The sequence below is a fragment of the Nymphalis io genome, chromosome 30 (assembly GCF_905147045.1).
Source record: "Nymphalis io chromosome 30, ilAglIoxx1.1, whole genome shotgun sequence".
In the NCBI taxonomy this organism is placed as follows: Eukaryota; Metazoa; Arthropoda; class Insecta; order Lepidoptera; family Nymphalidae; genus Nymphalis; species Nymphalis io.
In genome coordinates, this window is record NC_065917.1 from 4,190,415 (window position 1) to 4,216,207 (window position 25,793).

Below are 25,793 nucleotides of genomic sequence, written 5' to 3' on the forward strand. Positions count from 1 at the left end.
AGCTCCAAGCTTGGCTATTACTGAAATATCAAAAAACTATAATATATTGAGATTGAAATAATCAACTCAACGGTCAGCGTGCTTGTACAACACGTAGAAGACCTGGGCTTCGATTTCTGATCACTGAATGAAAAATAAAAATCGTTTAATTTCATTGTTATCATCATTAATATTTTTAGGTCATTAATTAATGTATGTAAATGTGTAAAATGCACCTGCATAAATACAAAAGCTATTTTATACTACTTGAATGTATTTTTAAATTTGAAATTACCTCTTAAACGAAGTGTACGACAAAAATTTGGGGTACTTAATCGATATTTAGGGGAATCTGAAGTTGGTCCTAGAATATTCCCCAGAAACAGAATATTTCCCATTCTGTAGGAGTTGCCATCACTGACTTAAAATGACTTTAATACTCAGTTAACATTGCAGCCATTAAATTACTTTAATATATTTTCATGGTTTCTCGTATCTCTCGTTTCTCTCTCTAATTATTTCTGTTATACTGTTTTTCGTTTCGTTTCAATTATTTTTTGTGAGTGCAAATAACAGTCGAACGGTTTGTGTCGAATTTATGTCAAGTCGGCTTGTGGGTATGTGTTTGTTTTATCTCTTCATAACGTGTATAATTTTTTGTAATATTACAATTTAATAATCATAATTTATTATTTATTGAAATACAAATTATATAAACTAATGTATTATAGGTACTATGAAAAAACCACAAAGGTTTGACGTTAATGCAAATAGGTTAAACCTCGGTCTATTAAAAAATATGAAATGCATTGAAAATGGAAATAAATAATGAATATACCTATAGCTTGGCCAAGAAATATTTCTAATATGGGATTCACTGATTAATAAGACGAGGAATAATATTGTGGTTCTATCACCACACATTTTTTTATTGCTGGGTAAGTTCGCAGTTGGTTAGCAGTTACCCCACGTTTACATAATCTACGTAAACTTTCGTTAAAGAATTCTTTTTTTAAGATGCTGTATTTGAAATGTTCCTGCCCTGGTATTACAATTTTTTTTTTACTTTTATTTTAATTTTTTTTATTATAGTTTTAAATAACAATGTTTGAATAACCCTAATTCATATAATATTTTTGTATGCAAAAATAATGCAGGTGTCATCTGCAAACTGCTAACACATGCAATATTCAAGTTACTCATGTCGTTAACATAAGATATAAAATGCAATGGGCCAAAGACTGAGCTCTGCGCTTGCTACCTTCACTGGCAATAACGAGGTTCTAATTGAAGGGTTCAGGGGAAAAACAACTTTTATCACTTAATGAGCACACTGAGATATTACTAATTAACAGTTTAGATCATGGATAAAATGATAAATTAAAGCCATATAAATAAAAATGCTTTTTTATTATAAACATATGTTTATTGTTAATGTAATGTTACACTTTTTTAGTTTTGAACCTGGCTTATTTAGAGGTTACAATAAAAAAAAACTTCAAAGTCAGATTTATCAGTAAAAAAACAACCTATGTCCACCAAATTCAGGGGAAAAACAAACAATGTCCCTGAGGTACATTGTAACTTTAATGTAATATGAGCTGAATCCTAACTATATTTTAGTGTTAAATAATATTGTTTTGCTGCAGGGTTGCAATATTTTGATAACGACTGAATGTCTTGGAATTTTGCTTTACTTATTGGTAAAATGTCCTTGTACGCTTGTTCAGGCAGGATAAATTCTGCTGAATCAATAGGCTCTGCACAAGGTGTTGAGTTTCCTCTTTTTCTTTTTGAATCCAGCATAACAGAGGATGTCCAGTGACCATTATAAGAATTTCTGTAGAAAATGAGGCGAGGATGTGAAATCTCAACTCTTATTTCACGAATAGGTCTGAATAAAAATGGGCATGTCTTTTTATAAATTGGTGTTAAAAACTTGGTCCAAAATCTGACTAAAGGCTGATCAACATCAATAACCTGAAAAGGTGAAGGTTTTGCTCTTGACTCAGACACTACTTTTCTCCAGTCATCTGGTGTTTCACAGGGTGCCTTCTGATTTATTAGTGCCATATTTTTGTCGCACTCCAAGTATGAATGTCCTCTAATTGGAAATATCATTTTAATCATATCCAAACGCCTGGCTCTATGAACCACATAATGGATAAATCTGAACATGCAATAATTTTTATTCTGCCCACCACATGAATCACAGAATATTACCAGCTCTCTGACATTTGTATTGAGTTTTGTAAAGATATAATGATGGAGAAAAGAACAAACTTCATCTGCTCCTTTATTGGCAATGGTCTCATCATAACAAAAGAAATAAGAATCTGATGAAGAGAGTACATGAATGTTAAATAAATTGAAGGTTAGCTGTCTCTTATAGTATATCTCATTAGTAGTTATGTTTGGCATGCTTAAATTTTTCTGATAATCCATAGCAATCGCTTCTCTTGTTGAAGATGATTGACATTTAATTCTAGTTTCTCTTTTTCTGCGATAGAACACCTCTGCTTTAACTCTGTGTACTTTATTTTCAGTCTCTAAATCTCTTATCTTCTTTTCAATTACACTCTTTTTTTCAATATCACTTGTGTTCTTCAAGTCAATTTGTAATTCTTTTAGTTTTGCATTAAACTCATCACAAGCTCCACAAGTATCTGATCTCGGGTAGCCAAAACCAATATTAAAATTATTTACAAAGATATTTCTGTATGACTCATAAGACATTAAGTCTTTATTTGGAAACATATTGTACATTTTCTTCACATTCAATTCTTCAGAAAGATATATCTTAGATGACTCATGAAGACTATAATGACTTTTACGGCCATGATCTAATGTGCTCCATTACCTTATTTTTCATATCTTCTGTAAGTTTCCTTGGTCTGTTGGTGTGTTTGCCTCGCTTGTCCAAAGGTGCATGTCCAGTCTCTTGCAAAGATTTCTTTAAAGTTTTTAACCTTTGTTCAGAAATACCATGTATCGCAATGAATCCTTTAAAACAAACAGGAACATCTTTGGTTTCATTATTTTCAGTTATCCTAATGCGGTAGGCATAAGCTGCTGCATGTAAATTTGCATCATCTTCATATTTTTTTGGCCGCCTTCGCTGTACCTCACAAAGAGTAATAAGACCACACAGATATAAATTTTGGGCATCCCGAGACGGAAGAAGATTAAAACTCTTTAAGACATTCCTTCTTTGTTCTTCATTTATCACATCAAAACATTTATATCTTTTACAAAAGCAATTTTCACCCATTTCATGGCTTTGTAGCTTCATCTTTTTATTTGCTTCCGAAATTCGCCCAAATATTTTTCTTTTCTTGCTAGATTTTTCATAGATTAGACTGTCCACTTCTTCGTTTGACATTTTCGTTAAAATAACACACAAACAACTAGAATAATAACACTTTTAATAGTTATTATGAAGTCCAACTCTTAACATACATTAACTCATAACCTCTCAAAATATAACCTCAAAGTGTCACTGTCATGGACCATGGACAACAGTTATTTTTTTCCTGAACGTAACGGACTATGGGTGTTATTAACCAGTACCTGTATTTTAAAAACAAAATAACTCGTGACTCCGGATTTTATTGTCCTGTTTATTTTTGGGAGGATATAGTGACAGCAATGTACTTTCAGATGGTATTGCTAGTGGAAAAAATATAAAAAGTGGACAAAAGTTGTTTTTCCCCTGACCCCTTCAATTGCTTATGTTTACAGTATATGTATGATTTCAGAGATAGTTGGCACACCAAGCAAGTTATGGCTTTTGTATTCCACAAGCATCTAAATTGTTTTGTAGCTGGACATGATTCAGGGTGTCAAAGGCTTGTGAGAAGTCAATGAAAAGTGCTAATACATGTTTTTTTTATTAAGGTAACTATAAACTTCATCAGTAAATTTGGAAAGAAGGTTGGTTGTTCCTTTTCATCTTTGGAATCCATACTATTTATTTTTGACTTGTTTTTTATGTTATTCTGCATCGATTCAGTGAAATAACGGTTTATAATATTGTAAAGTAATTGCTTCGGTTGTTTCAATTTAGTAACCGTGTTGGTGTAATTTCACGAAGCTTATTGAAGAAAATAGTATTGTTGTGGTATTGTTGTATTAATGTTAACAATTTGGGAATATTTGCAAAATTTTCTCTTTATAGTTTTTTTTTAATTTTACATCCACAGGCCTTTTTTAATTACAATTTATTTTACTAAGGGAACAAGATTTTTGACGCACTGAGCGCTACAGTAGTTTCTAGATGGTTACAATATTTGCTTACAATATCGTAACTACTATAACGCCACCGCAGCAGCCGGTCTTCTTTTCCTCCGAATGTCTTCATTTGGAGTGTGACCCGTACTGATTTTGATCGCTTCTCCCTTGAGAACCTTTGGTCCTGGAACGTTGCCCACACAAATCCCGGCGTAGCACACATTGATAATAGGCGGAAACTAGTTTTTTTTACAATTGGTCTGGAATTCACTTTTTAGTCTTTTTTTTTCGTGGAGTCGATTTTGTGTTAGTGAGAGGCGAGTACTGCGTATATTATTGTGCCTCACAAAAATATACTGCGTATATTTTTGTGAGGCTATTTTACAGACATGAAAAATGTATAACAAATATTTGGGTAGGCAAGTCTTGCAGACGTTCCGTGGGTTCTTGTTGATCGGGTTTGGGTACGGTTTAGTATCCAGCTGCACGAGAGGGGTGTGTTAAGGGGGAGGGGGCTTTTCCCTGGCCCCCCAGTATCATTCCCATCTTGAGGAAATGTTCCGTTACTGAGATATTGGCAAAAACATATCTTATAATTCTAACCTCAAAATTAGGTTGTTTATCAACAATTTCGAAACTCAGTGGCCTTCAGCGCTACGGGATATGCCCTGTTCGCGCCTTTGGTTTCTTAAAAAACGCTATGGGTAAGACCGACAAGATCAATGTTAATCTCTGTCCCGTCGGAAACTGGTTTTTATTCACAGGGTAGAGGTGTGTTTTTAAAATTGGTCTGGAATTAAATTTTTAGCGATTTTTTTTCGTGGAGTCGATTTTGTGTTATTGAGAGGCGAGTACTGCATACATTTTTGTGAGGCTATTTTACAGACTGGAAAAATATACCGGGTTACAGGGTAATATGTCACGATCCTTTTAAAGGGTTATAGTTCAGGACAATAGCTATCAAATGACCCCCAAAATGCTTATGCAAAAGTGTATCGTTTTCGAGTTATTAATTTTTTAATATTTTTTTTATTTAAAGGATGTTTAAGATTCTAAAATTCAATAAAAAAAAATCAACGTATTTTCCCTATTTTTTTTGTATTTCTTGCTAGGGTACATCCTAGTTAATAATAACCAGTTATAAAACAAAAACAATCTTCAAGCATTTTTAAATTACAGATCCAAAACTGTACAACTTTTCGATTTTTAATTTTGATTCTTTAAGTTACTCGCAATTTTTTTGTAAAAATCACATCAAGAGCCATAGCTCTTATCGTGCGGATCATTTTAAAAACATCTGCGTTTCCTTAGCTATCCATCGGTACATAAAAAGTACAGTAACAATCATAAACTCAGGAGAAAATTAGATAACAAAGAGACCAGGTAGGAAATTCTAAGAAATGCTATTGTTAAGAAATTAAATCTGGATCAAAGACAAAAGGACCTCAATGCAAAGTAGTTAAAGATTATTTTTAATAGGGGTAATAGGTAAAAAAGGAGAGATAAACCAGAGCTGTCATTGCAATTTTGAATTTAAATCAAAAACAAAATACTTAATCTTTTTAGCTACTCCATACTTTCGAAATTACACTGTTTATTATTCATAATTCGTGTTCAAAATGAGATCCCCTATTTCGTATACAAATACGCATTCTTTTTCTTAATTCACTTTTTACTACAACACTACTCAAGCTATGTCGAATAGAATTTGCAGCATTCATTATTCTTGTTTTGAGTTCTTCAATTGTTTGTACTGGTGAAACATCATAAACCAGGCTTTTCATATGCCCCCAGACATAATAGTCCATCGGAGTCAAATCTGGACTTCTCGCTGGCCATGGGATTGGTCCTCCTCTGTCAATCCATCTATTACGATAATTGCTGTCTAGCCACTGTCTTACGGACATTCGAAAGTGTGCGGGGCAACCATCATGCTGGAATATAATTCTCTGCCTAAGTTTCAGCGAAACATTTTCGAGTAACTCATGCAGGATTTCTCTAAGCAAGCTTTCATAACTTTCACCATTTAAGTTATCAGGTAGGAAATGTGGCCCAATAAGATTATCATTGATAATCCCCATCCAGACGTTTACCGAGAAACGTCTTTGGGAACCGCTTAATCGCTTTTTGTGAGGGTTTCCCTGTTCTTTTTGAGACCAATATCGAATATTGTGGTAGTTAGTAATACCATCTTTGTCAAACTTTGACTCGTCTGTCCATAAAATTTTTCTCAAAAAATTGGGATTTTCTGCATCTAAACGTCTTGCAGGATCTCCTTCTTCAATCACGTGTACGGGTGTGTAATGATAGGGATACAATCCAGCCGCGTGGACAGTAAACCAGACTCTCCATTGAGATACGCCCAGTCGGTTTGCCACAATATTGGTGGAAACTGTAGGGTCCTCTCGAAAATGACGAATAATTACATCTTCTTCATCTGGAGAACGGACACGAGGGCGTCCGGAATCAGATTGTCTCCTAGCCAAGTCTTGTAGACGAGATTGCTTTCGGAGTTGTGCTCCAGATAATCTTGGATGAGTTTCGAGAACTTTGTATTCATAATATTTCTTATAGACAACAATAATCAATGCACACACTTACAGCCTCGGCTTACCTCGGCCATCCTATGGGTGTCCCTTACGATACCCATGGGATAAGATTAGGGGAGTACAATTATAAGCTGGTACTCCACAGCAGAACAAAAAATATATTAAAAAAATATATTTCACTCGTTTAAGCAACAAATTAATTGACTAGGTAAATGATGTAAACTTGGGACAAAAATAAATATGAACAGTCTGCCTATCTTGGTATTTCCGGAGTATTTAAAAATGGAATCATACTTATTTACAACGATTGTCAATTAAACTACCTATTTACCTACATAACTACACTAACCTTAACAAATGTGAGCTCCTGCTCGTGTGGTACACAGTTCGGCACGTTTACGCATATTGTCTTTCACACGATTTAATACGAATGGGTCACTTTTAACAGTTTCGAAAGCACTGATGATTTTTAATTCCATCTCCTCTCTGTTTGCATACTCTGTAACATACACGAGACGTTTTACCTCTTCCCATAAATAAAAATCCAGTGGCTGGCCATGACACAGGCCCTCTAGCCCTATCCAGCGATCTCTCAACGTATTATTTAAGTACTCACATACTTGCGTCTGATAGTACGCGGGTGCTCCGTCGTGTTGATAAAATAAGTTTTGATGATTACTCAGTCTATCAGCTTCATTTATAATTTGGTACATCATCAACCGTGCCGTTCACCCCACTATTTAAAATGTCCAAGTATGACACGCCATTGAGTCTTCCTTCGATGAAATACGGCCCTAAGCGTTCTTACAGACGAACGGCAAGTTGTGAACGGCAGCCGTCGCCACCTATCGACGACAGTCGTCAACGCGTCGGCGGCAGCAGTCAATACGTCGACGGCTGCCGCCGGCAGGCGACCACGGCTGCCGTCGACAGGCGACAACGCTTGCCGCGAGTGCCGCATACTAGCAGTCTTGGTCGGCTTGTACAGGAGCCAGTTGCAAAATGGCGTCCGATGAAGAAACATTGTTATTGCTTTTACTCCGCCATCGCCGACGACAACGAAAAAGAAAGACACGTTCAGTGTGGGTTGAAGAAATATTAATGTATAGAGAACAAGAGGGAGATTTTTATACACTGTATCCACGTTTGCGAAGGTCCGAAAAAAAATTTTTCAATTACTTTCGAATGTCAATCGCTTCTTTTGATGAGTTGACATCTATTTTGAAACTTTCAATATCTCGCCAAGACACTGTGATGCGAAAAAGTATACCAGCTGAGCAAAGACTCGCTATGACATTAAGGTAAGAGGGTTTTTTTTTTTTTTTTTTTATATTACCCGGGAGGGCAAATGACTCTACTCCACCTGATGTTAAGTGGTAGTAGAGTCCAAACGCGAGGACGGCCAGTACAGTCGGGAAGAAGGTTCTGCACTAGCCGCCCTCGCCTTGCCGGCCCGCAAGATGCCTCTTCACGCCTCGTTTGAAGGAAGGGTTTAATTTTATCAAAAAATGGTATATACTGGACATAACTTTAATGAGATCAAATCAATATAACTTTGGCAACATTTTTAATTTAAGTTAAAATAGGAACTTTACTTAACATTAATTAACATTTATATTATACTATAAAACTTTTAACAACAAATTCTCCATAATACTGATTATAAAATCACAAGTGGCGCCGCTACAAGATTTTTTAATTTTCCTGATCAATCTTTGCAATTTTTTTTCTCATAATCAACTTGTAGTAAAACCATACAAAACATAAAAACAAACAATATAACAATAATTTAGACAAAAAGTAAATTATTCTGAGAAGAGTTCAGTTATTATGGTATTTGAAACAGAATCCTCAGAGGATAAGCTTTCAATATTTGTGAGTTGACTTTTCGGTCTTTCAGGATGTGTTGTAGTGGAGTACGCCGAATAGTTATGAGAAGAATGACTCGTTGAAGGAATTGTGTTTTGCATGGAATTCTGAGACGACAAGCTTTCATTAGTTGTGACTTGACTTTCCGGTCTTGCAGAATGTGTTGTGGTGGAATAACCCGCGTAGTTATATGAAGAATGACTCGTTGAAGGCATTGAAAGAGACTTGTAATGTTTTATTACTTGCATAACTTCTAATTTGGCGTCTAATTTCCAATCTGCTGTTATGTTTTTGAAATCACTTACTAGGGACAACAGAAATAACTTATCCTCATCTGGAGGAGGAGAAAAGTCTCTCTCAGCTTTATCCAGTTTATAATTTAATTTCTTAGTTAATTTTTCAATCAAAGCATCATCACCATCACTTTGGCGTATCCGTTGTCGTTTTGGCATTGGCGTTGGCGTTGTTGTTGGTGGTAGAATTGTCTGAGAGGGAGCATCAAAGTTTGAAGTACTTTGACCCTTATCTTCGGTAACATCTTTCAAAAATAGTAGTTGATCATAGAATGTATACTGTTTTGCTTTAGACACTGCGGAACCACTTTTTCTCTTCAAAGTTCTGCAATATCTTGTGAAGCCGTCTCTTAAAGTTTTCCATTTAGACTGTACCTGTATACCTAAAAAAAATAAAAAATAATTATCGCTTAACACGTGCAAGGAGATATGTAGAATGTTCATTTGGCATTTTGACCAATAAGTGGCGAATCTTTCACACCCCCATGAAGTTATCTTTAGAATTCTGTAAAGATGTTGTTAAAGCATGTTGCATATTGCATAATTTTGTACGTGACAGAGATGGTTTTACATTTGAAGATACACTAACTATAAACGGTTTGGAAAATATAGCCACAATCCCTAATGAAGGGGACTCGTTATCGGGTCCGATAATAAGAGAAAATTTTTCAGATTATTTTAGCAGTAGTGAAGGCAGTGTTTCGTGGCAGTTGGATTGCATATAAAACAAATAGATAGTATCTCCATTATTATATGTAAGAAATAATCTGCTTAAAATTCAATAAAATATTTAATAAAAAGTCACTTACCGATTGCGTTTTTTTCAATTATGGATTTATCCTTAAAATCATTTACAATTTCCTCACACACTGCTACCCATGCTCTGTTTTTTATTGTCTTGTTACTGTAGTCTTGTAGCTTATAATTCCAAAGACAAAGCCTTTTTTTTACTGCCATAATTAACAATTCGACATCAATTTCGTCTCCGGAGCTCATTTTGTAGACGCACGACGCTTGCGCACTCTTTGTTTATTTGTCGTCGACTGACAAAATGGCGGACGTAACACGCTACAACTGCAAGCGTCGCCACCTGTCGGCGGCAGCCGTCGAAGTATTGACTGCTGCCGTCGACGCGTTGACGACTGTCGTCGACAGGTGGCGACGGCTGCCGTCGACAGGTGGCGACGGCTGCCGTTCACAACTTGCCGTTCGTCTGTAAGAACCCTAACAGACGGTTATTTAAAACACCAGCCCACACGTTAACACTAAACCTGTGTTGATAAGCGTCCTGTCGCGTAACGTATGGATTGGAATGACTCTACCAATGCTCATTGTGTACCGTAAAACGGGGTTAATAGACACAATTTTGAACTTAATCTCCATTTTATAAATGTCTTCAATAGACAAGAGAACATTATATTGTGCTTATATCATGTCTCTTTTGATGTTTTAATATTTTATGTTCTTCTAAATTGGGATTTATTTTTTAATTACAGCGCAAAATGCAAAAATATTTTACCTTTCTATTGACCCGCACATGGGTTTAATAGACACATGGGTTTAAAACTGTCACGTGTCATAGGTACCTACCTATACATCGTCACTCATTAAATCTTTCAAAATATCATTATAGTTCTTGTAATAATATGATGGTTGCCGTGTTTGGATAGTTTGTAAACTGCTTGGACCAGGGCGATCATTTTTATTAGTTGTATCCTCTAAAATTTTAAGATGCGAATTTATATTTATTTTTTTGCACTTATTCAAAGTAGCTTTTTTCATCGTAGTAATCTATCTTTTCATTAGAAAAAAATTTCAGTTTACGTTCATTTTTTTGTTTATACGTCATTTCTGCTCCAGTATCATTTTGCATCTCGTTTATTTCTATGTCATGTATAACAATTTCATTTTCACATAATAACATGTCTTCCAAAATGATGGGCATTGATTCTACAGGGTGGACCAAAGGTCCGGTAACATTTCGAATGGTTATAAAAAATACAAAAGAGATATGAGAGAAAATATGTTTATTTATTCTAAAAGTACAAAAATCAGGGTTTTATTTTTTAAAAATAACGTCGTCCAAATGTGTCCCTTGTTTAGTTTGGCACTCCTGTAATCTAGAGCGGAAATTTTCCATCACCGCCCGACAAGTGTTTGGAGAAATGTTCTGAATTTCCTCGCGTATATTTTCTTTTAATTCTTCAATAGACTGAGGGTTGTTATTAAAAACTTTACTTTTGAGGTATCCCCAAAGGAAAAAGTCCATTGGTGACAAATCCGGGCTGCGGGGTGGCCAGTTAATGTCACCTCTTTTGGATATGACTTTTTGCCCAAAAATTTCACGAACCGCTGCTATTGAGTCGTTGGAGGTGTGACATGTGGCCCCATCTTGTTGAAACCATGTCCGTTGATTAAAACCAGAGTAGTCCTGTAATGCTGGAGCAAAAAAGTTCTGTAGCATGGCAATGTATCGCTGTGTGTTGACGGTAACAGGACGGCTTCTCTGATCCTCATAAAAATACGGACCGATAATTCCACTGGCTGATAAAGCTGCCCATACAGTAACTTTGGGCGAGTGTAAGGGCTTTTGGTGCTTCAATTGCGGGTTAGCATCACTCCAGTATCTGCAATTTTGCCTGTTCACATGCCCATTTATGTGAAAATGTGCCTCGTCTGAGAAAAAGATGTTATTGAAGCTCGTAAACCTCGCAAGCATTTCGTTGACAAACTGCAGTCTCTGAGTGTAGTCATTTGGCCTTAATTGTTGTACAATTTGAATTTTATACGGGTGTAAATGTAAATCCTTGTGAAGAATACGATTTAAAGATGTCCTAGACACATTTAAAACACTAGACCGCTTTCGAGTAGACAGGCCAGGTTGTTCTTTAACAGATGCTCGTACGCGCTCTATGTTTGCGGGCTCTCTCGACGTCTTAGGTCGGCCGGATCGTGGTTGATTTAATGTTGAACCCGTCTTCAATTTTTAATTGCACGAGTTGATGGAGCTTGATTTTTATTTCGTATGTTGTACTGTGTACAAAATTTTCGTTGCGCTTCAGTCGCAGAATCGTTGCTGCGATAGTACTCGCGTACGCAAAACGCGCGTTGTGCTCCGCTGAACGACGCCATTGCACTGAATTCCAACTAGCCGCTCTCGCGCTTTGTAACGCCCCGCTCCCCCCTATCCCCCGCAATTGGAAGCAGCGCTCGATTCAAATGTTACCGGACTTTTGGTCCACCCTGTATGTAATTGTTTGCTATAAAATCAAAATCATTTATTGTGTCAAGTTGTATTTTTTCAGCGTCTTGTCCATTTTCTTCTTTATTTTGTTTTTCAGCAATATTCTGATCTTGTGCTTTAGTTTTTTTCCCTTATATTTATTGCTTTCTTTGCCATCGTTGAGTGTTAGTTAGTGTTGTGTAATTTTGGATGTTAGTCTTCTCTTTTTTGTATTTTGTTGGCTTTCCTCTTGTTCTGTTTTTATGTAGTCTTCGTTTTCAGTACCAACGCTTCGTTCAGGTATTATTTCTATTTTTCTTTACTTTTTGGTTCGGTTATATTCATGGTTCCATATCTCATCTCCTTTTGTAGATCTAGAACGGATTTTTCTATTTCAGTTTTATTTTCATTATTTTGCACTTCAGGTTATCTGCTTAAAACTTCATCTTCATTAATCGGGTATATTCCTGTTTTCCGGAATCGTGCTATTATATTAGCCTTACTGTTATTACGAAGCTCTTCCATTAATTTATTTAAAAGTCTAGGCAAACATCCCTTTGGAATCGTTGTTTGGGCTTTTCCGTCGGTTTTTTTTCCATTTCAATACTACGTTTCGCCATGCTATCTTCATAGGCTTGAAGAATGCCACATCAAGAGGTTGTGTGGGATGTGTAATATTCGCCGGTAAAAAAATGAACGATGTATTTTGCTCGTGGCACAGTTTTATTGTCTCCATCGATAAATGTGATGAGAGGTTATCACCTATTAGGCACTTTCTCCCAACTTTATCTTTGAAATACGGTATAATGATAGACTTAATCCAATCTTCAAAAATGGTTGCATCAAACCAACCAGATTGCGTGCGATTATACCTTGCTCCCGGTGGTCCGTTTTCAGTCTATGCGTTGTACAAGTTTTGAGCCTTGTATACCACATACCATGGCAGTAAAGTGCCGTCGTCTGTAGCGGCAATCATCAATGAAACTGACGACTTTGAGCTTCATTACCCTCTCTGGGTACTGCGTTCCTCGTTTAGTAATAATTTTTTTGCGTCCTGGGTCATCGGTCAAATTAGTTTCATTGTGCTCGGATTAATGCCTGTCAACGACTCTTCTAACTTTTTGAAATATTCTTTAATTGTGTCTGGTGAAACTTCTGCCATTTTTTTCTAAATTTTTTGTCTATATCTTTGGGAAATTTAGTTTTTGTTACGTTTTAGAGAACTCGCGACAAAGTCGGGTCCCGATAAATTGTTTTTAAATTTGAGCACCGTCCGGCCCACTGGGTCAAGTTAAGCCTTAACAATGTAACTTAAATCTAATGCATCTAAAGGGCATCCCTATTCAGCACATATATTGATATACTTTAGCACGCACTCTTCAGTCTCTTCTGTTAAAATAGTTTGCCCTCCTTGTTTCTTCATAGTTTTGACGCTGTGTCTATAAAGTACAGATTTATCGATATCATATTTCTCGGCTATGGCATTTAAAGAGAATTTGCCATTCGCATATGCCGCAACAGCTTCATTTATAATATTTTCATCGTATTTTCAATACCTTCTCCACCAAGGATCAGGTTTATACACACGCGGCATAATGATTATGTACCTATAACAGAAGCAAATATTTATATAGGCGATAAAATTATTATCTACCTACCTACATAATTAGTAACACTGTACTTAAAACTAGGATTTAAATCCTGATTTGGAAGTTTGTAATTTAATAATACCTACTAGCTCCCTCGGGCATAGACCTAGATATACACATTACAGTTACCTAGACCTAAATCTTAAAACAGTACCTACTTATAGATTATCAATATCTCCTCCGAATCATACAACTCCCAAGAATTCTAAATTATTCTATCAAAAAAAAATCAATAGGTAGCAGCCCTAACACATTTTTCTAATCACCTCTTACTCGTTTCCATTTAACCCTTTTACGTGTCTATTGAACCCATACTATGTATCTATTCGCTCCTTCATCGTGTCTATTAACCTCAATCACAAATGACTTGGTTTACAATTTTACAAATATTTCGAAATTTACATCACAAACGCACTTACCTTTTTATTAATCTGGATGACAAGCAACCAACGAATATTGTTGAGACACAAGTTGTGATGCCACAAAACACTTCCGTTCACAATCAAAATAGTTAATTTTACAGGACCTCGTTTAGCCTGCATTTAGGGGATTCACTTCAAAATCTTTTTCGATTATGTTGGTTACACCTCACTTCAATTCAGTGTTACTATTTCAAAAAATATATACTGCAGTTTTAGAAAAATATAAATTCGAAACTTTTTCTTTCAAAATGTTTGGTAATAGTCTGTAGAAAAACATTTTTAGTTTTGTATCTATTCACCCCTGCGATTTTATTTTTTACGGTACGTTAAAAACACCAACCTTAATTAGTAAACGTAGCCTCGTTCGTAAATAATATGTTTTTGTTAGTGTTTTGCAAAAACCACCGATAAAAATTTATTCGTGGCTCGTAATCGTTGGCACTGAGTTTTTGAACATATCGAAAATGATACGTGTGGAATCTACTTCACAAAAAAGGGCTACCCTTCTTTGTGAAGTAGATTCAATCAAAAGCTGATGATAAGTAGATTCAATAAAACGATGTTAATCAAACGCTAGCAGACAATACTCTTTAGCATATTGCTCTCTAGATATCCCATTACCTTCATTAAGAAAATGTATGCCAGTCCCGGAGAACAATGTATGATAGACCGTTGTAAAAATATTACTTTCAAATGATGGCTGTAAAGCTTTTGATGGTATTTGATGTCCATTTATATACAGGCAGTCCTCGTACTTACGCCATGTTAGGTTCTCGAAATACGCGACGTAAATCGAAACGACTTAAGTCGAGACATATTTTTTCATATGTTTACATGTAAAACTCAAGGGTTAGGATCCACACGGACTCGGAAATTAAAAAAAAAACTGCATTTATAACAAAGGATATACATACTTTATTATCAAAAGTAAGTTCTTAAAATAATTATATACATATGGACTTATAAATTGCTAGTTATTTTTGGTATTAGTGATTACATATTAATTTTAATAATGATTATAAAACTTTAATATGTAATCAAAATATGTATGTAATGCGAAATAATAAATTAAAATTATGGCTTAAAGAAACTATCAATTCTAGATTGCTTCTCTTCTTTCTTCTTGCTATCATACAGATCTTGGTAACACTGATAGAAGAGTACTCTTGACGTAATTTTTAAGAGCTCGAATATTTTCAGACCTATAAACCAAAAGGGGTTTCAATTTAAGATCACCTTCAACATTCCAACCCAATAACAACGTCAAACGATCTTTAGCTGCTTTAAACCCAGGCATAACCTTTTCTTCCTGCGATATAAAAGTACGAGAAGGCATATTTTTCCAAAATGTTTAGGCGAATAGTATCCACTTTCGATAATTTCCTTTAATATGCCAGGAAAACTCTGTACAGACACATGATTGGCACTAGCAGCTTATCCTTGCACTCGAATGTTATGTAACGAATATCTCGTTTTAAAGCGCATGAACCACCTGCGACTGGCAGAAAAACATTTTGTTTCTTCACTATTATTCTCGCCACGTTTATTTTGCAGTGTGTTAATGATACTCAGCGCCTTATTTTGTATAATAGCCAAACTTAGAGGAACCCGTCGCTGAGTTTGATCTTGAATCCAAGTGTACAAGAGTTTTTCCATTTCATAAATTAAAGCATTCCTTTTTTGTATAATAGTGCTGTTTGAAGAGACGGAAGGTAGAGATGTTAAGAGTTTTTCTTTATCTTTCAATATTGTTTGTACCGTCGAGCGTGATAAATTAACTTCTCGTCCAATAGATGAAGTCGAACAACCGCGATCTTTGAGTTTTAAAATCTTAGATTTAACCTCCATTGTAATTGTCTTTCTTACTCTCTTCTTCACTTTACTATTCCTGTCTTGTTTAGGTTTAAGTCGAGGACTGCCTGTACAGTCAGCGTCAAATAATTAGAGACGCTCAGAGTATTCAAATAAATAGACGCAACCAAAAAGTCAAAAATATCGGTACAAACAAAGTTCCCTTATTGTTGTCAACAATATACTCGCTCAAAAGGTCGAGACGTTTAAAATGTCATATAGATCGTTTCAGTCAAACCGCCATAAATATGGTTACAGTCATCTCGCCAATGGTATCCAAGCATTCTGAGTGTTCAAAAATACGGGACACATTAGAAAAATTAACTTTTCTGCTATATATTTTAAATATAATTTCTCACATCAAATAATAATAAAATATTTATGCATAAAATGAAAGGGATAGAAACAACTCCAATCCTTTTCATTTTAAGCACGAGGTCATAGATATGTGTTGTTTTTAAAAAAAAATCGTGCAAAGTCGTTTACGATACTTAAATCGCAAACCAGCCAAATCTATATGAGCACTTTAAACATCATAATATTTAATGGGGATTGTTTAATATTAAAAAAATAGGGATATTTAAATTATATGCGTAAATAGCATTTAATATTTAATATTAAATGCTATTTACGCATAGATTTCTGATAATTCTGGAATTGTTATTTTGCGAATATCTTCGAGAATCGTTTGTCTGTTGTGTTTTAACTGAATCGAAAAAATACTCTTGACGGAGTGTGAAATGGAGTTGGCTGGTTTGCGAATTAAAGCATTATTATATTGTAAGCAATAAACTGTTGACTGAAAATAGATATATCTCGTAGAGCAAGAGTGCTTCTATATCATGTTCATGTCAAAAAAATAAATATTAGTTTTTATACAAGTAGTCAATTTTACTTGTGTACCTAATAAAAATTAATAGATTTCATATCAACGACAAAAAGAGTACTTTCGATCAAATTACTTTCGAAGTACAAAACACTAAAAACTCTCGTCAGGTGTAAAAAAAACAATCATTTTTAGCTCTAATTATTTATTTAATTAAAATCGTGTATAGCCACCATCTGCTAGAATAACGTCAGAAAGACGTCTTCGCATTGATGTTACCGCATTGTAACAAAAATTGTCTCCTCTCATGGACTCCCAAATTTCTTCTACGTGAGTTCTTAAATTTGCGGCGGTTCGTGCTCGCGTACTGTCCCATACCTGAACCATTTTGCCCCACAAATTTTCGATCGGGTTTAGGTCGGGGCTATGAGGCGGCATCGAAATTAACTCCAGGTCTCTATTACCTTCCAAGTAATTTTGAACAACTCTGGAGTTGTGTACGGAACTGTTGTCTTGGACAAACTTAATCCTTTCATCAGGAAAAAAAATTTTGGCTGTTGGGAGCAAAACATTTTCGAGAATGTCTTTGTATCGGGGGCCATTCATTCTTCCTCCAACCTCTACTAGCTCTCCTGGTCCGTTTTGGTTCATCCATCCCCAAAATCCTAATGTGATTCGACCACTGCGATTATTAGGGAGGACATTTCTTTCATCATACCTTGTGTTCGATGTTCGGTATAGAGATAAGCGTCCCTGGGCAGACGAGCAAAAAACTTTCTCATCTACAAAAATTACATTATTAAAATTGAAACTTAAATAATGTTGTGCAAATTGTAAACGCTTTAAGCCTTGGTGTTAATATAGGCTTCTTGGCGGGAATGCGATGGCGTAACCCATGTTCTCGTAGCCGTCGTCTTATTGTGCTCTGTGACGTGTCAAATTCCACAGATAAGCTCCTGGAGTTTATAAAGCGATTAGTAATAGCACGCTGCACTATATTTCTATCTTGATTTGCACTTATTTGACGTGGACGACCAAACGAAACATGGTTTTGCAATACACCATCAATTTGCCATCTCTGGAGCCAACGGTATACGGTGTTTCTCTAAATATAAGAAAGAAGAAAAATCTTAAGAGATGCTAATAATTCGATATGTATCTCATAATGCGATACTTACGGATATTCCTAGTTCATTTGAAATATCAGTTACGGAGACACCTTCCTTCTTTAAAAATACAATTTGATGTTTTGTGTGACTCCACAAAACATCAATGCTAATGCGATATGTAAACATATTTAAGCATGAAACGCTATTGTTATTGCTACTAACTTTCTTTAATATTGCACTTAATATTGATATAACTGACAGATAATTGACATACAATGATAGATAAAAGAATGACATGTAAACAATACTAGATTGCCTAAAGAGGTTTTCATCTTTGGGAAGCCGTTTAGGTCTATAATATGCTAGTTAATTTTTCTAATGTGTTCCGTATTTTTGAACACTCAGAATGCTTGGATACCATTGGCGAGATGACTGTAACCATATTTATGGCGGTTTGACTGAAACGATCTATATGACATTTTAAACGTCTCGACCTTTTGAGCGAGTATATTGTTGACAACAATAAGGGAACTTTGTTTGTACCGATATTTTTGACTTTTTGGTTGCGTCTATTTATTTGAATACTCTGAGCGTCTCTAATTATTTGACGCTGACTGTACAAACAAAACGTATTCATATCATAGTTTTCAAAATTGAATGGGTTCTTTGTGAGGCTACCATTGAATGCAGCATTATTCACAAAGCCAACTATGCATCTTTTAGGTACTTGTCCTAGGAAAATGTTATCAAGAGTTTTTCCTTGAAATGGAATGGAAATTCAACAACTCCAACAGACCAGTGTCATGGGTTTGGGTAGTTTTGTTGAAAAAATTGTTGTTTTGTTGTTAGGAAAATATTTCATTGAACTATTGCTAGGTAAAGTTAAATAAAAACTTTCTTTATTATTCATATTTCTTTTAAATTAGAAGCTGATATCCAACTATTAAATTTATTCGGATAACCTTTCTACTTCACTAGCACTTCTTGTCTGACGCCGGAATAGCGAGTCTGAATTATTTTATCTATCTTAAACTCGATGGTGGGGTCATAAACTACCTTTTGTAGCTCTCGTTCATAAAAAGTCCCAACTACCTCTTCCCCTTCTAAATCTTTTATAGTTATGGGGGTGAGTGCGTGAAGTAATTGTTATGTTTAAGTGTGCGAGGGGTACCAGATGGTCGTATCAAGCTTTGGTATTGTGACAGAATAGTACGATACCGAGATTCACCAGTTAAGATCTTCATAGAGAAAGTATCACAAGCATTTTTACATTTATATAGCACAGCAATGGAAGAAAGTGAAGTAATATTATCTACTAGGCGCTTATTTCTTACATCTACAGATAAATTGTAGGGTACAGTTGCCAAATAACGTCCCCTTTTTTGTAAAACACATTATTTTTAAATAATGTAACAAGTGAAGTATTAAATAAGACATCAGAGTTAAGTTGAAACATTTCTTTATCCGTAACTACCATGGCTTTGCCTCTCCTAGTTGACGTTGAAGGTGGCTCAACAACTGAAAGAGGTCGTATGTCAGCTGGAACTATAAACGGAGAGGAAGGGTTACTTAAGAGCGCTTGTAGACGTCCGTTTTTTTCACCGGATAACGGACCGTCAATAAACGGCTATCCTTGTATACATATTTTTTTTACCGGATGGATGGACTGCCGTCTATATGCGTTAGTTTTGAACTGGTAGTCAGAGATTACACACGTGTGAAATGTCGAATAATAAGAAAAAAAAAACTCGTATTGGCCTACTATTTGTACAAGAAGAAACAAAAAGAAATAGAAAAACGTAAAAGGTCATCGTGGGTGCATCCTATATTATTGGAAAGGGAAAAATATGGTGCATTTCAAACTCTTTTTACGCAGTTGGAAGAAGATGAAACTAAATTTTACAATTATTTTCGGATGAAGAAAGAAACCTTTCAACTATTATTAACAGCCATATATGATAAAATAAGACACGAGGATACTGACATGCGTAAATCTATTTCCCCGGCAGAGAGATTAGCCGTTACGATAAGGTATGTTAAATAGATGTTCAATTTCAAATTATAGAAAAGGGGATTGATTACCTGTATTAATTAAAACAAAATTTAGTAGGTAGTAATTGTTTTATTATACTCAAAAAATAAATTAAGGAGTTTTAGAAAAATCGAAATCGTAATCAGGCGATGTGATTGAACTTAATTCAGTAATCATTGAAGATTGGGAATCATCTTGCTGCATGAGTTCTTGAGGCATCCTGGATGTGGATGGAATGAGTTGTGTTGGCTGATATTCATAGGGCATCCTGGATGTCGATGGAATGGGTTGTGTTGGTTGATATTCGTGTATCCTGTAGTCGGGTGTAGCCGTAGTGTAGCCTCGGTATTAATATTGTAATTGTAATTTTGCTGCTGCATGGACGCTTGATTTCTCCGAGTTAAATTTCTCATAACTTTAATGACTTCTAATTGGAATTCAACATAATCGTCATCACTATACTTGTCTACAATCGGAGCAATACCTTTGAAAAAACACATACTCTTACTCTTGTCTTCATCTTCAACTGATTTAATTAAAGTAAGCATTTGTCGATCAACTTCGCTACAGTCTGTCTTTCTCTTCTTGCTTGTTTTTGTTAAATCGGTAGTATTGGCTGGTGCGGTAGGGTCATTATTGGTTTGTGAGTCAGTTTCTTTGTTGTGAGATTGTGTGATGTTTTTTTCTGATGTAATACTTGCTTCCGTTGTTCGGCGAGTCACAATTTTACACAAAAAGAGTATTTGATCGTAGAATTTATATTTTCGTAGACTTTTTGCACCAGAGCCGGATTTACATTCCTTAACTTTTTTGTGATATTTCATCCAGTTATCTCTTGCATTGTTCCATTTTTTTATGATATCTTTGCCTAAAAAAGAAAAAATTGTTACAGATATTTAGCTGCAGGGAACACATTTAGTGATCTACATTACAGTTTCAGAATGGGTATAAAAACTATCAGCTGTATTGTACAAGAAGTATTTGAAGCATTGTGGGAAACCCTTTCTCCAATTTTTATGAAACTACCATCGGAAGACGAATGGTTAACAATAGCAAAAAATTTCGAGACGAATGCAAATTTTCCTCATTGCTTGGGAGCCATTGACGGCAAACATATTAGAATCATCAAGCCAGAAGAAAGTGGATCAATGTTTTTCAACTACAAGCACTATTTCTCAATAGTATTTAAAGAAACAGAATTTTGGAAAAGAATAGTAGGCGATAAATTAAATATTCCTCGACCTAAGCAGTTGCCAGGTGCAGGCAGTGAATACCTTATGTATTTGTTGCTGATGAAGCTTTCGCTTTACATCAACACGTACTTCGTCCTTACGGTGGGCATCAACTTGACTCAATAAAAAAAAATTTCAATTATCGTCTCACAAGAGCGCGACGCTACGTCGAATGCGCATTTGGTATTTTATCCAATAAATGGAGGATTTTGCATAGACCATTAAATGTTTCAACAGATACTGCTGTTAACATTGTAAAAACATGCTGCTTATTACAAAACATAATTCATAAAGTAGAGGGTATTGCTAATAATGCTACTGATAATGCTAGTTCACACATGGTGTCTACTCTATGCCATTTGCCTCGTTCCCATTCAACACGAGGTAATGTAACAGCAAATATGATTCGTAACAAATATGCAGAGTATTTCATGTCACCAGTAGGGCGTGTACCATGGCAAAATCAACATGCATAAAAATAATGAAAATAAAATGTTACTTACCAAAATCATTTTTTTCTTTCTCGGACATCGTTTCAAAACCTTCATTTAACGCAAGACAAATTTCTCTCCAAGCGGCAAAACTCGACTGTCTATTTTTATAGCACTCTTGGGTTTTGTCCCACAGTACAGGCCTATTTTCAACCAAACTTATTAACAATTCCATGTCAATATCACCCATTTTTAAAAGAACGCAGGTAGACGGCACTCAATTAACAGAAAACAGGCAATACGTCCGGCAGCGTCAACACGCACCAATACACTGGCGTGGATGACCGCCATTTCTTACACCGGACCGGTGTCCGTCGCGCCGAGGGGAAGGGGTGGTGCATCCGGCGTAAATTGTTCGCCGGACCGATGTCCGGTGCATGTACACACATTCATTATAATTCATACACCACCGCGAATCCGGCAAAAAACACGGTCCGTTATCCGGTGAAAAAAACGGACGTCTACAAGCGCTCTAACACGTTCCCTGTCCGCTGAGCCACATATGGTTCAGCTTGATAAGCACTGATACGTTCCTGAGCCATATGTACGTCAGGGGGTATATGAAACTTCTAAAGCAAATTATTCGACTGGACGTAACGGAACTGTACAGTTTCTGCACTGGACGTGCTGGTACGATAATAAAGTAAAGAAAAACGCCGGGACATGCGAAAAAATATTTTTATTTTACGCAGAAATCACAATTTTTTTTTAATTATTTCTTATTATGTTCGTTTTGGAAACAGGATAAACAAAACGATTTTTTGCATTGCAATCATTCAGTATCCACTCGTTTTACTCTTTTTGCAGCAATTTCCCAGTTTGTACCTTCTTTTCGCAACTCTTCGTAGCATCCACGGCATCGTTTTCGTACAATTTTATTGTCCTCTTTCCTTGGAATTTTAGACAGAAAGTGCTGAGTTCTTATCGAGCTAGTAGACGGTCTTGGACTATTAGTAAATGTATTTATACTTGCATCGGATGCATTATTCAATTGCAAAAAATCCCTAAAATTTCTTGCTGCGTCTGTAGTACGGTTTTGCGTAATTTTCTATTAGCAGTTGAATGTAGTTTCCGATACAAAAGTGTAGCGTTAGTTACAGATGCACAAATCAAAACATCTAAAGCGATCTTTTTGTACCATGCAAGCGACTTTCTTTTAGGGTCATAATAACTTGCAAGCTGGTCAGATACATCTATGCCCTTTTTTCGCTTATTGTAATAGAGCACGGCTTCTGGCTTCATCATTGGCCTATATCCTGTGGAACGTCAATCAAACGCAGGAGCAAGATGGTGACTGATTTATTGCGAATATAAAAATACCTACATACAGTTATAATATAAAACCGTCCATTTTCCCCCTTTTTAAATTACTTAAACACTTAAAGTATAGCTATAACAGTAAAGTTTATATTCTTATTAATTAACAAACAGTATTTAAACAATATTTAACGGTATAAAAACTACATCTAGGTTCTAGGTACATATATACGTATGTATGTATATACAATTATACATGTATTATAATATATATATACTTAAACTAACTAAACAAACAAACACCTCTTAAAATTACGTTTAACAATGTTTTTTTATTCTGCGGTTATAAGCGCGCAAATCTCTAGCAGTAGCATTCGGAGGGGGAGGCGTCGGGGCACGCGGTCCAGGTGACAATGAACGTGACATCGACACGATGACAAAGACACATCCTCTTTTAAGTATACTGCACGTTTTATGACTTTTTTTACGGTTTTTACGGCATTCTCAGCCGCGCCGTTACCTTGAGGTCTGTATGGTGCCGTTGATATATGCTTTATACAGTTTAAAATGCAATAATTATTAAAATCTAAAGAACTGAAAGGGGGACCGTTATCCGTAACTAGTTGCGATGGAAGCCCGAATCTCGCAAAAATAGTTCTTAAAACGGAAATGGTCGAATCTGCGTCCGTTCGTAACATACATACAACTTCCAGCCACTTGGAGTGCGCGTCGATTAATATTAAATATTTTTTTCCTGCACATTCAGCGAAGTCCGCATGTAAGCGTTGCCACGGATGAAGAGGAAATTCCCACGGATGCAAAGTAGCCCGCGGGGGTGCGTCTCGAACCATGCGACACGCTTCGCAATTCCGACACAAATTTTCTATATCCCTATCAATATGAGGCCAATAGATATAACTTCTTGATACATTTTTCATTTTATTTATACCAAGATGACCTTCGTGTATTTCTTTCAAGATCTTTTTACGTAATTGTGGCGGTACTATGATTCTATATTTATAAATTAAACAACCTAATTCTAAAACAATTTCGTTTTTCCTACTAAAATAAGCTTTTTCTTCCTCGCATTTCGTATAAGACGGCCATCCAAACAACACATAACCAACGATCTTACTTTATAATGGATCTTTCTTTGTTTCGCGACTAATATCTTTAAAATTAATGGGTAAGTTATCGTCTATTATATTGATATAACTTAACGGCGCAGGCGATGATGATCGGTGTTCGCACGGCAGGGGTAAGCGGGATAACGCATCGGCCGGACTGTTCTCGCACGAACGCACAAATTCTACCGAAAATTCGTAAGCCGATAACCGCGCCGCCCAGCGCTGCAAGCGACTTGCAGCCGTTTGAGGGATACCGCATTTTGGACTAAAAATGTAACTTAACGGTTGATGATCCGTTCGTAGTACAAATCGTCTACCGAAAAGATATTGATGATGTTTAATAATCCCAAAAAAGATAGCTAACGCTTCTTTATCAAGTTGGCTATAATTAATTTCAGCACTATTAAGCGTGCGCGACACACAGCTCACGGGGCGCTCGCTGCCGTCCGGGTAGCGGTGCGCGAGAACGGCGCCCAGCCCGTACGCGCTGCTATCCACCGACAACACCAACGGCCGGCTCTCTTCGTAGTGTGCCAGCACCTTATCCCCTTTAGCCGCCAATTCGATATTGAAGAAGTCCTCATCCTCGGAGGCACTCGCGTCTAAAACATAATTATTATAGCTATTGCGCCCAAATGCACGATTCCGCACTTCCTCACACATAACTTTTAAATGCCCTTTTTTTGACATTTATCGCAACTATATTGCGCATAACGACACTTATTAGCACTATGAGACTTCCCACATCTCCAACAGCGCACCTCGTCCGCATCCCTCCGGCCGCGGGCGCGCGCGCCGCCGCCGGCCACAGCCGAGGGCCGTCGCGCCGGGCCGCGCCGGTCGCTCGCCTGATGCAGGGCTTCTGCGCCCTCGCCGCCTGCACACGAGGCCGTAGTCGGGACCGACGTCGCCCCGCTCACCTCCGCGTGCTTCTCTGCAGCCTCCAGCGCCAGAGCCAACTCCACCGCCTCCTTAAATTTGATATTTCTCTCCGCGCATATTCTAGACCGCATCACTTCATTGACCAATCCAGACACAAATTGATCTCGTAGGTTTTCTTCCAGCGTACTCCCAAAATTACATGTTGTTGCCAGGTGTTTAAGGTTGTGAAGATAATCCATGAGAGGCTCGCCGGGGCGTTGTCTACGTAACCGAAACACGTGGCGTTCGGCTATTTCTGAGCGTTGTGGTTCTAGGTGATCGGATAATAGTTTTACCAATTGATCGAAGTTTTTCGTTTCGGGAAGTGCCGGCGAACATAGATCGCACATTAATGCATAGGTAGCCTCTCCTACAACCGTTATTAATAACGGTACATGCAGTTCCTCTTTAATCTCATTTAGCACAATGTATTGTTTTACTCTTCTAATATACGCCGGCCACTGCTTAGAATTCACATCGAATGGTTCTAATTTTCCAATAGGCATTATTGAAACACTAATTTGTAACTTTTTAAATAAACGCGTGGTATGTAACCGACTCGTCGCCAGTGGAACGTCAATCAAACACAGGAGCAAGATGGTGACTGATTTATTGCGAATATAAAAATACCTACATACAGTTATAATATAAAACCGTCCATCCTGAAGACATACGCATATCGGCACCATGGCATGTAGAAATCATTGCTACGTCGCGTTTGTCTCGCCATTTC

The 25,793-nt window shown here is 36.5% G+C and overlaps 2 protein-coding genes across 4 annotated transcripts; one reads left to right on the forward strand and one right to left on the reverse strand.

The window, feature by feature from the left end:
* The first annotated feature begins 428 nt into the window (after positions 1-428).
* Positions 429-23,055, forward strand: LOC126780160 (uncharacterized). 3 transcript variants are annotated; one of them, XM_050504432.1, is made up of 6 exons: positions 429-596; positions 711-917; positions 3,738-3,876; positions 7,569-8,059; positions 19,495-20,031; positions 20,925-23,055. In XM_050504432.1, the coding sequence occupies exons 5-6, from the start codon at positions 19,658-19,660 to the stop codon at positions 21,388-21,390; spliced, it is 840 nt and encodes a 279-aa protein (XP_050360389.1). In that variant the 5' UTR covers positions 429-596; positions 711-917; positions 3,738-3,876; positions 7,569-8,059; positions 19,495-19,657; the 3' UTR covers positions 21,391-23,055. The 3 variants fall into 3 exon arrangements, 1 of the variants encoding a protein (XP_050360389.1); XR_007670442.1 differs by lacking the exons at positions 19,495-20,031; positions 20,925-23,055 and adding an exon at positions 1,137-2,353 and having other exon boundaries at positions 7,569-9,732; XR_007670443.1 differs by lacking the exons at positions 19,495-20,031; positions 20,925-23,055 and adding an exon at positions 8,659-9,732.
* LOC126780071 (uncharacterized) lies at positions 8,564-10,113 on the reverse strand. The gene is made up of 2 exons (XM_050504332.1): positions 9,730-10,113; positions 8,564-9,303 (listed from the first exon to the last, which is right to left on the reverse strand). Exons 1-2 carry the CDS (start codon positions 9,914-9,916, stop codon positions 8,564-8,566), a joined length of 927 nt encoding a protein of 308 aa, XP_050360289.1. The 5' UTR covers positions 9,917-10,113.
* Positions 23,056-25,793: the final 2,738 nt, after the last annotated feature.

Bases quoted from the DNA above. Each gene is read 5' to 3' on its own strand.
- LOC126780160 (XM_050504432.1), top strand. From the start codon at position 19,658: ATGGATGGACTGCCGTCTATATGCGTTAGTTTTGAACTGGTAGTCAGA. The intron at 20,032-20,924 runs GTATGTTAAATA...AAATTGTTACAG, and splicing joins AGATTAGCCGTTACGATAAG to ATATTTAGCTGCAGGGAACA.
- LOC126780071 (XM_050504332.1), bottom strand. From the start codon at position 9,916: ATGAGCTCCGGAGACGAAATTGATGTCGAATTGTTAATTATGGCAGTA. The intron at 9,304-9,729 runs GTAAGTGACTTT...TATTTTTTTTAG, and splicing joins AATTGAAAAAAACGCAATCG to GTATACAGGTACAGTCTAAA.